General features: G+C 39.7%; 4 protein-coding genes across 4 annotated transcripts in view; 3 read left to right on the top strand and 1 right to left on the bottom strand.

Moving 5' to 3' along the window:
• Positions 1-717: 717 nt before the first annotated feature.
• On the bottom strand, positions 718-2,895 carry lrrc42 (leucine rich repeat containing 42). The gene is made up of 7 exons (XM_079227453.1): positions 2,292-2,895; positions 2,069-2,200; positions 1,862-1,983; positions 1,661-1,746; positions 1,467-1,580; positions 1,248-1,332; positions 718-1,173 (listed from the first exon to the last, which is right to left on the bottom strand). The coding sequence occupies exons 1-7, from the start codon at positions 2,678-2,680 to the stop codon at positions 887-889; spliced, it is 1,215 nt and encodes a 404-aa protein (XP_079083579.1). The 5' UTR covers positions 2,681-2,895; the 3' UTR covers positions 718-886.
• Positions 2,896-4,309: 1,414 nt separating this feature from the next.
• On the top strand, positions 4,310-8,869 carry yipf1 (Yip1 domain family, member 1). The gene is made up of 10 exons (XM_079218154.1): positions 4,310-4,402; positions 4,694-4,803; positions 4,953-5,110; positions 5,228-5,308; positions 5,436-5,523; positions 5,722-5,838; positions 5,944-6,110; positions 6,761-6,943; positions 7,748-7,854; positions 8,160-8,869. The coding sequence occupies exons 2-9, from the start codon at positions 4,770-4,772 to the stop codon at positions 7,832-7,834; spliced, it is 915 nt and encodes a 304-aa protein (XP_079074280.1). The 5' UTR covers positions 4,310-4,402; positions 4,694-4,769; the 3' UTR covers positions 7,835-7,854; positions 8,160-8,869.
• A 1,073-nt stretch (positions 8,870-9,942) lies between these two features.
• Positions 9,943-10,725, top strand: LOC306748989 (uncharacterized protein; the record flags this gene model as incomplete). The annotated part of the gene is made up of 1 exon (XM_079232228.1): positions 9,943-10,725. One exon carries the CDS (start codon positions 9,943-9,945, stop codon positions 10,723-10,725), a length of 783 nt encoding a protein of 260 aa, XP_079088354.1.
• A 496-nt stretch (positions 10,726-11,221) lies between these two features.
• The window catches only part of ndc1 (NDC1 transmembrane nucleoporin), a gene marked incomplete at its 5' end in the record, with an annotated part of 11,173 nt that continues 8,302 nt past the window's right edge, over positions 11,222-14,092 (top strand). The window contains 3 exons of the mRNA XM_079217927.1: positions 11,222-11,260; positions 12,664-12,784; positions 12,871-12,972. Of these exons, the coding sequence (XP_079074053.1) occupies positions 11,222-11,260; positions 12,664-12,784; positions 12,871-12,972 (262 nt within the window). The remainder of the gene's footprint in view (positions 11,261-12,663; positions 12,785-12,870; positions 12,973-14,092) is intronic.

The raw sequence follows: 14,092 nt of genomic DNA on the forward strand, positions 1-14,092 counted from the left end.
GTATAAGGCTTACATCCCCAATATTGCATTACGGTGAGCATAGGGCTTCCTCTTCCAAAACCTGTTATGCAGGATAGTTAAAGCTCTTTATCGTTCAAATGATTTAAACTTTAGTTGTTTTTTTTCTTCACTAAGCAGCCAATGTTTATGCAAGACTGCAGAGAATAGCACTAGTATTCCCATGATGAAAGTGACCAGCTTATCTCTCTAATCTTTGTATAAGGGTAATGAAATGTCAAAAGGATTGCATGTGCAGTAATGAATCATCACAACTTGCCAATTGGAAAAGGAATGTGTTATCTGTAAAAACGGCTACATTGGCCGACCAGGTTCCCCCCCAGCTTGTTTAGTGTGACTGTCCTCTCTCTGTGATGACATCAATGACACAGTGCTGCTGTTAGGCGACATGTCGGAGAGGCAGCAATTTCCCAAAACAAAAAAGATTGTAGTAATGGCTGAAATAGCCTGCAATGCCCCCTTTTCCTCACACTGTGTGCTATGTACAGGAAGCGTTGGTATACTCCCCAGCCTCCAGGTTTGCTGTGTGGTAATTGGATTTGCAGCAGAACTGCACAGACTAAGGCTCCCACCGTAAGTTATTTACCATGTACTTTGGCATTGAGTTTCAGTTAAAAAAAAAAAATATCAACTAAAAATCTGCTAGATTGCGTCTCAAAACAACAAAATGTCAGGCAAGCAAGTGGTCATATAAATAATACTAAACTTTATTTATAAAAATGGACACCACCTGTGTCCAAGAAAAAGGTGTTTGCAGTCCAGCAGCGTTAATAATCTCTGAAAACCATTGTTCACTGGAGCAAATGTTACCGGTTAAACAACATGTTCAAGCTGTGTCCGCTCTGCGTGACATGCTGCGTGGCTGCATTCAACAATAGCTGTTCATCAAGTCAATGTCCTCTGCAGAAAGCGCTGATGAGGACAAACGTTTTGTTGGAGGACTTCGATGTGAACCGTCACGCTTTCCCGACCGATGCTGCCTTTTTTTGATATTGTCCAAGGAAGGCGTCTCTTGATAGTTTATTGTGGGAGGATTCCGTTTCTCTGGTATGTCATCATTTGCTGCAGGCCTGAAGAAATGCAGTCTCTCCGTCTCGCTCTCACAGACCGAAGGGGCGGTATTCAGTACTTCTCTGACAAACTTCTGCCTGCCAACTGGAGAACAAAAACACTTTCAAGACTATCTTCGATAATATATCATAATCTTAAAAACTGCAAAATGATCTTACAAAAGCGAAGGGCTGATGTTTTGGATTCATCCACTTTCTTCTGCTTTGGCATTTGTGAGCCATTTGTTTCCCACTGGTTCACAACCTGGACATGAAACAATGCATTTATTAATGAGATGTTAAACAGCACTACATCTGCAACATTTAGCCCAAATCAAATTACATCGCTTGTATTAAAGAAACATATGTCTGCGATTATCAACGTCTGAAAACATTTACCTGCTCTGCCCAACCTTCTGTTTTACATCTTGAGTGATCAAAGGTGTCCAGTGGTTTCTCGGAATAAATGAGCCCCAACAGGTCCCATATGGTTGTCTTCAATCCAGTGCCAAACTGGATATATGAAATACATTTACACATCTCCATCACAATAAACTGCAGCCAAGAGTTACACACAACCATTAGCCTTGTACCTTCAAACTGGTCCCAGATGCATCCAGATTTTCAAGCTTGGGGAGGCATGTGAGGTGTCTTAGAGCCTTCACTGAGATGGGGTTATCTGTACAAGAAAAATAATAATGATGGATGTCAACTTCTACATGCTATAATCTGGAGGTGGTGGTATTTTGCGCTGCCACTAAAATGTGACCGCTGATAATATTTTGGTTGCTAACAGGAGACATCAAGTAACTGAAGACGGTCCAGTCCCTTCCTGAGCATCCGGATAGGTGCGGTCAATCTTTGTAGGCCGACGTCTGACAGACCGTTACCGCCAATGAAAAGCTGGATTAGGTTGCTGAAGAAGAAAGGCAGAAGCAATAGTAACATTGGCCTTGAAACACTCCACATCACGCCATTGGGACTAAGAAATCAGTTATTACCTGGACAATGAGCTGGACGTTAGATGCTGGAATATCTCATGCTCATCGCCCAGTCTGCAGCCAAACAAGTCTAAAGACTTCAAACTGTTAAATGTTTTTATTTCATCCATCCTCTCGTGCAAGAGTGGAAACCTGCAGAAGTGAAAGGGACACGAGAACATCATTGCTCGTCTCTGTCAGGTCAAACCGGGAGGCTTTAACACATGTTGGCTCTATCACTCACCGGTTTCTCAGACAGAGGGACCCGAGCACCATCTCCCCGTATGCGTCGCCGAACAACTGCAGGGCTTTCGGAGAAATGTCTGCGTTTAAAAACACACGGTTCTCCTCTGCGGCTGCAAACAGCCGATCTCCTATCTGCTCGGGGAAGCCCACCAGGGAGTCCACGTGGTGGATGTTGTCGGCCACGAACAACAGCGCGATGTCGAAGAGAGATTTCGTGGTGTATCGCAGACTTCCCTCCGCGTTGTAGGTGAAGATGAAGTGCTCTTTCCTCAGCACGAACGGATTCGTCCTTCTGCACGAGGACACTGGCTTCGGCTGTGCCAGGACAATGTCACCGACACGGCGGAGGTTGCCTCTTTCTCGGACATAAATGGGGCTATTGTCCATGCTAAGGTCCGCACTTTATTCTTCCCCTGTGGGAAGGACGACACTCTTTAGACGGCTGAAGCCTCCACCAAAACAAACTCCAGATAACGTTAGCTCGCTTGTTAGCTAATCCATGGTCGCTGCCTGAGCTAAAGCCAAGACGAAAAGGACTCCTAAGTATTAAAATACTTTTTTCACTAGTACTAATTTATTTATTACGCAAAGTTATTAACCGCTTGCGCGTTTTTAGAAGTTGTCCTTGTTGTAGCCAGAGCCGTCTAATGAGAGTCATATCGTCTCTTTACTACTTCTTCTTCTGCTTCTTTTGCTTTTAATGGCGGCTGGCAAACAGCTCTGTGGTGCATTACCGCCACCCACTAACCTGGAGTGTGAAGACTAAAGAATTACACTCTAATCCGACGAAAAACAAACAAAGAAAACTAAATAATTAAACAAACAAAAGAAGCAAAAATAAATAAAACTAAAGTTTCTCTAATTCTATTCATGAGTCTGATTGACCCTAAATACTCTAGAAGAGTTACTAATTTTTGTCACTGGAATTGGTCTTTGGTACATTACTGATATGTTCCTCTCCAGTCTCTCTAACTCCATTTCACTTCTCTCGCTGGATCATACTTCTGATAAAAAATAATAAGGGGTTTACGTTCTCAGTAGAACAAAATCAAATGGTCTTTTTAATCAGGAAAATAACTAAATGTGCTATACAATGTATGTGGCCTTGAAACGATCTGTGTTGGATTATGTCAGTAGCGAATGGATCAGCAGCCAACTCTCATATAGGGAAATTGGATGTGATTCAGGCAGAGGCATTACGAATTTGTATTGGAGCATCGCCAACACCTGCCCTGCAGGTAGAAAGAAAGAGTATAGTGAGTGCTAAGAAACCTGAGAGAGGAGAGACAGGATATGGGGTGTCAATACCAGCAAAAGGAATTATAATCAACAAAAGAACATCCAATAATCTAGGGGTTCACACAGTGGAGATGGCACTGCTGGTTGCACAATGACGAAGTGGAAAAAATTAGACAGGGAAAGTTGTTGATATGCTCAGATTCATCCTGAGCCCAAAAAGAGTGTCACAGGTCACAGGAGAGAGGAAACGGGGTCGACAAGGTTAAGGTCGGGGCCTTGGGCGCCAAACAAAACACTGAAAATGATAGTGAAACACCAACAGGCTTGTTTGAGGGATGTCAGGAGAGAGTCAGTTCAGCACGTATGTTTGAGTTGTAATGACACGCAGAGAAAGATGTGAGGAATAATCTGAGGCAATGAGGGATTACTGAGCATGAGTGAGAGAGCACAGGTTAGGGTGTTATCTTTCTGAAGGGACACTGTCTTTTTTTAATAGGATGTGATGGATAAGAAGGGATAGGGTGATGATGATGAGGTGGTGGCCAGAGGCTTGGACTTTATAAATCGTAAATCTATTGTCTGATCCACACTCCGGAGCAGAAGGGGACGGTAATACACCAATAAACTACCAACCGCTGTAACACCAGAAGAAGAAGAAGAACCCGTGTCGTTCACAGCTGTGCCGTATCCTATGGCTACTATGCGCTGCTAACATCCGGGAACTAGGCTGCATGAACCGCCATTGCTGTAAAAACAATAATGGTCCATTGAAGATGACGTGACTCTCATTAAACGGCTCTGGCTTGTATGTCCTGTTCAACCAACCTGACGGAACTGAAATGATTTGTATGACTTTTGGTCAATTATTTGGTCAGTATGCATTGTTTCAAAAATACCCCAAACTGTGCTCTGAATTTGAAATGCCTCTGCGACTCTCAGTCCTAAAGTTACGTCAGGCAGTCAGCTAACGGTAGCGAATGTACCATTAGACAGCTAAGCTAATGTTAGTTGTTGATGAGCTGTCAAGTAATTGGGTTTGGCTAACTTGAGCTAACCTTTTCTTGTATTGCTCATCATTTACTACGTATTCTTTAAAACTAAGATACGAGGAGCTAATAATCATCCCCAGGAGTTTAAACTGTTATATTCTTTCCTCCACAGCTTGCCCAAAAGTAAGTTGTCATTAACTGTCCCATACGTTACTGTGAGGCGAACCCCGGAAAGTGAATCCTTGTCAATGGCGTCGACAAATGACCCATTCCAATTTCAAGGTAAGTGTCCTCCACAGTTTGTTGTTGTTTTTTTTATTATGTAATTAAGCTGCTACACTTCTTGGTAGAAACAAATGCATAGTTTACCCAGTAAAAACTATCCCAAGTTTTGGATTAACGTTTTAAATTCATCCATTCTATGAAATTAGAATTTGAAGAAGCTGGCAATCTGTTGGAAGCCAACAGAGATGCAACCACCATTAGTATTGAGGATGACGATATCAAACCTGAGAAGCAGCGACAAGCTGCTGGTTTCTCTCCTGATGGGGATGACGAGGACTCACTTGCCAATGACGACAAGACTGAGGTCTGCACAGGACCAGCACGAGAACCTTTTTCACGCATTTCTGTCAGCTATTAAATGTTGTTGCAACAAATATTGTTTGATTAATTTGGCTTTTCTCCATGTTTTTTTTGTCTGAAGCTTCTTTCTGGGCAAAAGAAAAGTGTCCCCTTCTGGACATTTGAGTACTACCAAAGACTTTTTGACGTCGAGACCCATCACGTAATATATTTACAACTTAATGACTTTTTAACGACTGTTACATTTTGTCGTGTAATATGGAGGGCGTCACAACAAATGTAGCTTTGATTACATTAACACGTGTAATGGTTATTAACATTTCTTTCAGGTTAAGGAAAGAATCATTGGATCAGTGCTGCCATGGCCTGGCAAGAATTTCATTCATGTCTACCTTCGTAGAAATCCTGATCTATATGGTACGCACACACACAGTTTAACATCTATGTTAAACAATAATAATAAGAGGTTGTCTAACATTTTTTGGTTTGGAAATTAAGAGAAATGTGTTTCCCTATTCTTTATCTTAAGTTTTGTAATATTTGTAACAAATGCTGTTTAAAGAAAACAAATTGGCACACAAACTGAAGTCCAAATGTATTTATGTGTGCTTTCAGGACCATTCTGGATTTGCACCACCCTTGTGTTTGCTATTGCCATCAGTGGAAACATATCCAACTTTCTGGTGCACTTAGGCAAACCAAACTACAAGTATACCCCAGAGTTTCAAAAAGGTAAGTACTGTTATTTGTTGTTATTTATGGCTCACTTGTGCATGTTGAATGGAAGAGGATACTTTACATTTGGCTTAAATACTCTTATTTTGCTTTGTTTCCTAGTGACAATAGCTGCGACAGCGATCTTCAGCTATGCTTGGTTTGTGCCCCTTGCCCTGTGGGGTTTCCTGCTATGGAGAAACAACAAGATCGTGAACTTGGTGTCATACTCCTTCATGGAGATCGTCTGTGTGTATGGATATTCCCTTGCGATTTACATACCAGCAGTGGTAAGAACTACAATTTTAATTTCAGAATATCAATTTCAGTCTGTGACACTCAGCCCAAGCCCATCGGTTCCAATTGAAGATGTAAAATAAAAAAAGATGGGCAACAGAATTATAGTTTCATTTTTCAAAAGGCTCAGTAATTCTCTAAACCAGTTCAGCACTCTAGTTCTTAGCAAACATTACTCAAACAAGAGCAAACGGTGCATTGATTGAGGAATATTTTCAGTTGTGGATTAATACACATTTGGTGCACTAATACTTAATGACAGCAGGGCGATGTGTGTGGGATTGGGTACACACACAATAATAGTCAGTATAGGATAAGTTATTTGTTGGATTTCGTCTTCTCAATGTATTTGTTGATAACAAAAAAATATATAGAATATCCCCAGACTTATTTATTTAATATCTTTTGCACACAGCATGTGATTCAGTAATATAATGTACCTTTTACATTGATATTAGAACCCTGTATATAATGAATGCATATAGCCTAATACAAAACATTGTGACCTTTCATTACAAATATTGACAGTTGATTCATACTTATTTCCCCTTGTATCATGAAACATTTCGAGCATTCAATGTGCCTATTAATTCTCATAAAATGAAACTCATTTGATCTAATGCACTGTTGTTTCCTCCATAAGGTCCTATGGATTCTCCCTTATGAATGGCTGAGGTGGTGCACCATTGTGGTGGCTCTCTGCCTCTCTGGCTCAGTTCTGGTGATGACTTTCTGGCCTGCAGTCAGGGAGGACCACCCTAAAGTTATCATAGCAATCATGTCGGCCATTGTTGTGCTCAACGTTCTGCTTGCTGTTGGCTGTAAGGTAATTGTGGTCTATGATGTTACTTTTACATAACTTTACTCTTAGGATTAATTACAAATTTGGGAGGTATGGAAAATAAATCTGTTCCAAGAAATAAGATACAACCTGCTTTGGCAAACTACATCTTTGTAAATCCTTTTGATTCCAGCTGCCTGTCTATCTTGGTGTAGATAACAATGATTGACCCACTCTCATTTCTCCTCAAAGATCTCAGTAGCTTGGCCAAGCTTTGACCCAACTTGTCTGTGTCAATCACCGACGCAACACAGACTTTTTTGTCTCTCCATGTGGGTTTCTAGGAAATGACTATACCTATATAGTGTCATGTTAACTCCCTCTGAGGAGACTCTCTTCATTGGAAACTGTGACTGCATTGGCTAACTGTTGTGAGAACGGTCTGTTAGTGAAATACTGTCAGGTGCACAGAGGTATCATATGTCTGGTCACATTCATGTAATTAGCCTACAAAGTAAGCCTGACGGTTTGAAGGTTGACTAAAATGAATGGATTGCAAGAATGTGTATTCTCTCTTGTAACACTGAACAGTTCTTGCACTCTTACTAATAAGAAAAGATAAGATGTATTAGTCCCACAGTGGGGAAATTGCAGGATTACAGCAGCAAGAGATAGTAGTAGAATAAGAAACTTGTAATAAATATAAGTAAACAGTAATAAAACATAAAAAATATTCCACAATAGACACACAGACTTTAGTTCTTGATAGATCAGTAGTCTCTCTTAATACTGTATTTGTTTGTTTTTTTGCCAAGTTGTTTTACTCTCCTTTCCTTGTTTGTTTTTTAGACCTATTTCTTCAGCAAACCAGAGCCAGCACTACCAGCTGACAATTCTACTGCAACATTGGGGACCAAATTACCCTCACCCACATGAACGCCTTTCTTTTACTGAAGGTAACCAATAGTGACCCAGGCGCTTTTTAAGCCATGTCCCATTGTACAAATGCACTGATACACGCAAGTCATATTTCTCCACCATGTACTTTCCCTTGGCCGATTAAAATTTGCATTCACTTGTAGGAGGAATGATGACCTCCTACCTTAGTAGCAGCTCTACATGGTTGGCCTATTTTTATCGGCTTTAGCTCAAGATTGTTTTTTTTGTGTGTGACCTGCTAGAACAGAACACCTGACAGAACAACTTCCTTTACAGGACTTCCCCTTCCCAAAGCAAGTGTTATTATTTTTTTAAATTGCAGGTTCTCCGGTTGCCTTATTAGAGAGAATTGGCTTGCTGTGGAAATGAGGTCACGGGTCGTCTGGATTTCACCTGCACTCGGACATTCTGGCTCAAGACCTTAAAACCCAGTGTGCATTCTTGGTAAAACTTCATGACCTCTGAAAAATGAACACTGGTACCAAGTATGTTATTTCTAATGGGATGGATTCTACATTTTCTGAAAGATTAAAGGGGTATGGTGTCACACGGCACATACAATCTCTTGTAGTATAGTAGCTTACCGCTTTATGGTTCTTATGTTGAAATATTTAGATAACCAGTCTGTGCAGTAATGTTGGTAGCATCAAAGGCGTTTTGTATATGCATTTTTTTCTATTCAGTTAATGGGGTCTTGTCGGTGTACATTGTGTAAAAAAAATACTAATATTCCGTACAACAATTATAGGTGTTGTTTTAAGGGTCGGACTTATTATGTACAAATAAAGTAATTGTATTTTGCTTTAACTGATTTAACCGCAAGTGCCCACAACTAATGCCAAAGACCCATTTTAAATGTCCAAGGTATTTACAACTTGTGCAACATTTTTTTTAAATGAATTGCAATGTAGTTGATCAAATTGAATATGTCTGTTCTCAATGAGTGTTTCATTGGAAGAAAATAAAAAATGGTCTTTGTGGGACCCACATTTATTAATGAAACCATCAATAATAAAGATGTTATGACAATGATTTACAGTCAACCTGGAGCCTATGTTCAAGCACAAATGAAACTATGAACAGATAAGTTGCATTCTGTCTTTACATAAAGAAGGCAGTGTCTAAGTGCAACTAATATTTATTTATTTTTCTTCAGCCGCGAGGTGTGTTTATATGTTTCAAGCAGGAAGACATTTTTTTGTAAATTAGTTTAACATGTTGCAGGAGTCACAGAAGTCTTCTTACTGATTGGCTGCCATTTATTCTCCAGCTGCACTAAAACTATCGCCATCTTTTATTTTGGCTACACAAAAACACATTAAACCTTATCACTGCAGTGTGCGTTTAGTTTCTTACATGTTCTTGATTCAGAGTTAAGTGACTGGATAGTCACATCATATAAATGCTTAATATTTAAATTTTTCTTTCAGTAAACTCAAAGTTTTATGTAGAACAACCTTAAATCCCCCCAACTCCTGAGAGCATTAAAGGCTGTCGGTACATTTCAACAGTTGGGCATTTTAAATATTTACGGGAGGGATTGTTGTTAATTTGGATTATATCAACATTTCAAAGATAGAGTCTGACTTTTAGAGTAGACATTTGGCTGCTGCGACAGTTTTTTCCAGCTCATCTATCTTAACTGTCATGTGGTTGAGCAAACTGATATAATCTACTGTGTCACTGTTTGGATGCACAGCTCACCTGCAGTGGAAAATGTTACTTATGTATGTAACGCCTCTTTCTACAGGCACACTGTGTGTGGTCAGCACCTAACACACAGGGCACCTCTGTTTAACCTGTGTTTCATAATGGTATTGATTCACCAGGGCAAATTCTCAGATTATTTAACAAAATAGAAGAAAAAAACTAGTGTCACTTGAAACGTTGTCCCAGGGATGGTGGCGCCCTAATTAATGGTCATTCTAGCCTCAGCTTTGAGTTACACAGGAGCTGCCTGTCAAACGGATAACCCTGTTGGAGGAATGTCACCGGCCTCACTCTGAGGCATGTAGCAGCGTGTGAGGTGGATTTAACAACATAATGCTCCAGGACTATTTGAATAACTTGTGAGTAAAAACATTTAAGAAAACTATTACCATAGGATGGCCACTTCAAATGGGAAAGGTGAAAAAGTGTCCAAATTTGAGACATTGAAACTTTTGGAGAAATGCAGAAAGGAAAGAGATGATGCCATGCACAGAGAAAGTGTTCTCAGAGAGAAACTCAGACAGTATGAGTCGAGGATCCGTTCAACTGAGGCTGTGAGACAGAAACTGAAGACCTTGACTATGGACAACAAGGAGCTGAGGAAACAAGTGAAGGCTCTTCGTACTGAGATTGGACTTGAGTGCAGCCCTAAATTCAGTGGAAAGACCACAAAGGATATAATCGATGACTTGCATGAAAAGGACCGTGAGTGCAGTTCCCTGGTGGAGAAGGCTGGGAAACTGAATCTGACCATTGATGATTTGACTTCAGAGTTGGCAAATGCAGTCACCTCTAAAACACTTTTAGAGGATCAAGTGCAATCGTTGCAGCAAAATCTCAAGGATATGACAAATAATCAACGCCGCTTGCTGAAGTTGTGGGAAGACAAGAAGGTCCAAAGGGAGCAACTTGCCCTCCCTGCAATTGTCCAGAAACCTGTGCAGAAACCATTCGTTCATAAAGCGGTTCAAACTGAGATGTCCGTTAATTCATCCCAAACACTTCCAGTCAATGCTTTTGAGACCAATCCATTCTCTTGGAACCATGACAAACCCGTTTTGGATAAACACAGTTTTCCAACCTATGGAAATGGCTATCATCATGACAAGAAAGCATTCATGCACGATGAAACAAAAGGAATAAAGAATAGACTTGACTCATTGACTGATATTCATTAACACTCTGCATTGAGAAAGTAAAGCTGAAATATAGCTAATAAATCTGTAAATAACAGGAAAATGAGATACTATTTAATTCATGTTATTTCTGGCATTTTGTCTCATTGTGTAATGTGATTCTGTGACAATGTAGGTATTTCAGTATTTGTGTAACTATCTTAAATCAAACTTTATAGATCAACATTTAACTGAAGCAGCTTTTAAATGCTATTATTTATGACTTTATTTCGTTTAATCAAGCGTGCATTGACTGGACTGGACTGCTTGACTAACATTTATACATATATTTGTGTTGTTGTTAAATAAATTCATTAAACATAATCCGGGTGGATGGGAGACTGCCAACAGGCAGGAACACGGGCAACTTTTTATCGGGGTCCTTCAAGGGTCCTTTGAATGCATGTGGCGCGATATGGAAAACGGTGGAAAATAGTTTGACAGCAGGAGAGCCGAAGAGATTATTGTCGCTGTTTGGCTCTCCATTCATCCAAGCAACATGTTTTCTACGGAGCAAAGTTGTTGGTTTATCCGCAAGGTGAGTCTTTAAACTGAATGATTCTTTCAAAAAAGAGAAGACGTTTTGCTAGCGTGCTAACTTCAAGTAGCCTTTAATGTTTATGCTAGTTCAACGGTCTGTTAGCGTCGCTAATAACGCTATATCTTCCAAATACAAAACACAAGTTAAAGAACACGAAATGTGTAACTCAGAAATAAAGGTTTGCACAATTTTTGAGCAAATTTTACAGGAAAAAAGAACCGGAGTAAGGAAAAACTAAACAAGATTATTAAAAGCGGATTACGTTAACATTAGCTTTAGAAAGTAATACTAACTAACTAACCTAGTTAACGTAACGTTGTATACAAGAGGCGATTCAAATATCTAAAAACGTGTACTTGTACTGTGCATTTTTTACATTCATCTTTAATATAACTGTGAGGCTTATTTAGAAAGAAATAAGCCAAATCAAGAATAAATAAATCCAAAAAAGTGGTATATTAGTCCAGTGGTTCTCAAATGGGGGTACGTGAGATGTGTGTGTGTGTGTGTGTATATATATATATATATATATATATATATATATATATATATAAAACGTTGTGTGTGTGCTAATACATATTCAATTACATGTAAGTGTAAATTCATGAAGATAATTATATATATTCCATATTAAATCAGACACTTATGGCACAGCGCTGTGCATTACATCTTTTTTCAACCAAAAATTATTTTGCACTGGTTAGGGTGAAATGAGTTACCCAGCGCAATGATCAAAATTATCAAATGATCAAATTAATAAAACCATACAAGTGTACATGCAGTTGTTTGTGTCAATAACTCCGAGTTGTCTTTCCAACATGAAATATATGCAACTAAAATGCAGCTGCTCAATAGTTTCTATCTCAGAAGAACAGAAAATAAAGACGATTCAATAAAACCTCCCGGGCCGCAGATTAGGATTACTTTCTGCCTATTATTTTCTTGATTGGTCAAGTAATCGTTAAGCCTGTTACATGGCAGGACATAATAATAACAGTCCATCACTTAAATGTTAAACTGGATATAAAATGTACTTAATTGGATAAACATTTCATATAATCTGTGTCCATTTTTTTTGTTTATCTTTTCAAAAACGGGATATTTTTAACCCCATGATGGAGTGGTAAACCTTACCAACTATGTCTTGTTTAAACTTCTGACAGATTCAACTGTTTTTGCATTTCAGTTCACCCAGGTTTACAGCTTGTGAATAATCAATATTGGAAAGGGTTTTGAAGATCATCGATATGCAAAAAATCTAGAGGCCTTTTGGAATTGCCTAATATAGCTTTTTATAACATATTGACAACTAAGAATCAGAATACGTTGTCGGTTTAGCCACTGCGCTGTAATGGTAGGTTATTGATTTATGTGTATAATACTGATTTGCTTCTCTTCAGGTTGTTTGCTGGAGAGCAGTGGCCAGTATTGCTTGGGCTGTTCTGTTGTTGCTACCCATCACAGCAGTTTTTGTAATCCTCAGCAGGTTCAGTCTGCTCCACCCCTTCCAGACGTTATCAGGTCAGTCACCACGGTCATTGTGAGATTTGAATCCTAGTCAATCTGAAGTTGTGTGAATCTCACTGTGGACTGTTTCGTACATGCAGAATGCCTATCCTTCTTAACATGTGCAAGTGCCATCTTCTCATTGATCCTGATGTGTGGAGTGATCATCATGGTGGGGTTCCTGAACCTAGAGTATTATACAGGTGGGTGGCATATAACTGCAGATATATATGTTACATATTTATTTAAATGACAAGGTACTCCAGTCTCTGGTTTATTAGGTTTTCAGTTAATCAAAGCAAAGATGCATTGTATCAGCTTATCAATTCAGAGTTTATATATGTGTATGATGATGATGCAGCATATGATGTATGTCACAATACAATCTGGAAGAACATTTTTAAACTGCTCCCAAATCATTAAATCCCACAGATCTTTAAAAGTAGTTATGTCAAGGGCAGTTAACGTCTCTTGCCAACTCCACATATGTTTGGTCACTAAAGGACCTAAAACGCTGGTGATACCCATCTGGCACGAGCTCATATACCTTAAGCAAATCAGGGTTTATTTCCAAATAGCAAGAGCTACGATAAAACTAATCTTCAGATAGTTTTTAATGTAATTGACCCAAATGCTGCAAACAAACAAATTCCAAACCGCACGACTAGGTACCAAATGCCCAAAAGCACCAAACTTAGACCTTCCCAAATCTTAGCTAGAAGAAAAAAAAAGGAAAAAGACCAACAAGCCCCCAATTTGTCATAACCCGGCTCCTAGACTATGACGAATACAGAAAAGGACCCAATGGATGATGGTAAATTAAAGGTATTTAAGTAAAGAAATGGCTACAATTGGAAAGTGTGTCAGTCAGTTACATCAGAAATGTATGAGTATGATAAAGTTTGGGGTGTTGTCAGCAAAAACATAAGAAGAACTAAGCAAAGGCAAAAATGGGCAGACGCTGGCAGGGATGAACCTTGGTTGTAGCTAGGGTTGGGTTCCAATACGTCCGGTACCTACCGGACCGAAAAGCGGACCGGACCGAAAAGCAGCGCAGATTTCAGTGCTTCCCTCCGGTGCTTCCCTCCGGTGCTTCCCTCCGGTGCTTCCTTCCGGTGCTTCCTTCCGGTGCCTGAGCCATTTAAATACTTTTTTTTTTTTTAACACTACTCTGTAAAGTTGCACGGTATATAGATACTAAAAAGGTAGCGCGGTGCCCGCACGCTAAAAACGATTATTAAAATAGCGCGGATCAGAGCACACTCGCTGCTCTGCTCTCTGTCTGCCTGCATGCAGAGCGGGGCTCGAGGGGGCGGGGCTTCC

This window comes from Taurulus bubalis (assembly GCF_910589615.1).
Source record: "Taurulus bubalis genome assembly, chromosome: 1".
Taxonomy (NCBI): Eukaryota; Metazoa; Chordata; class Actinopteri; order Perciformes; family Cottidae; genus Taurulus; species Taurulus bubalis.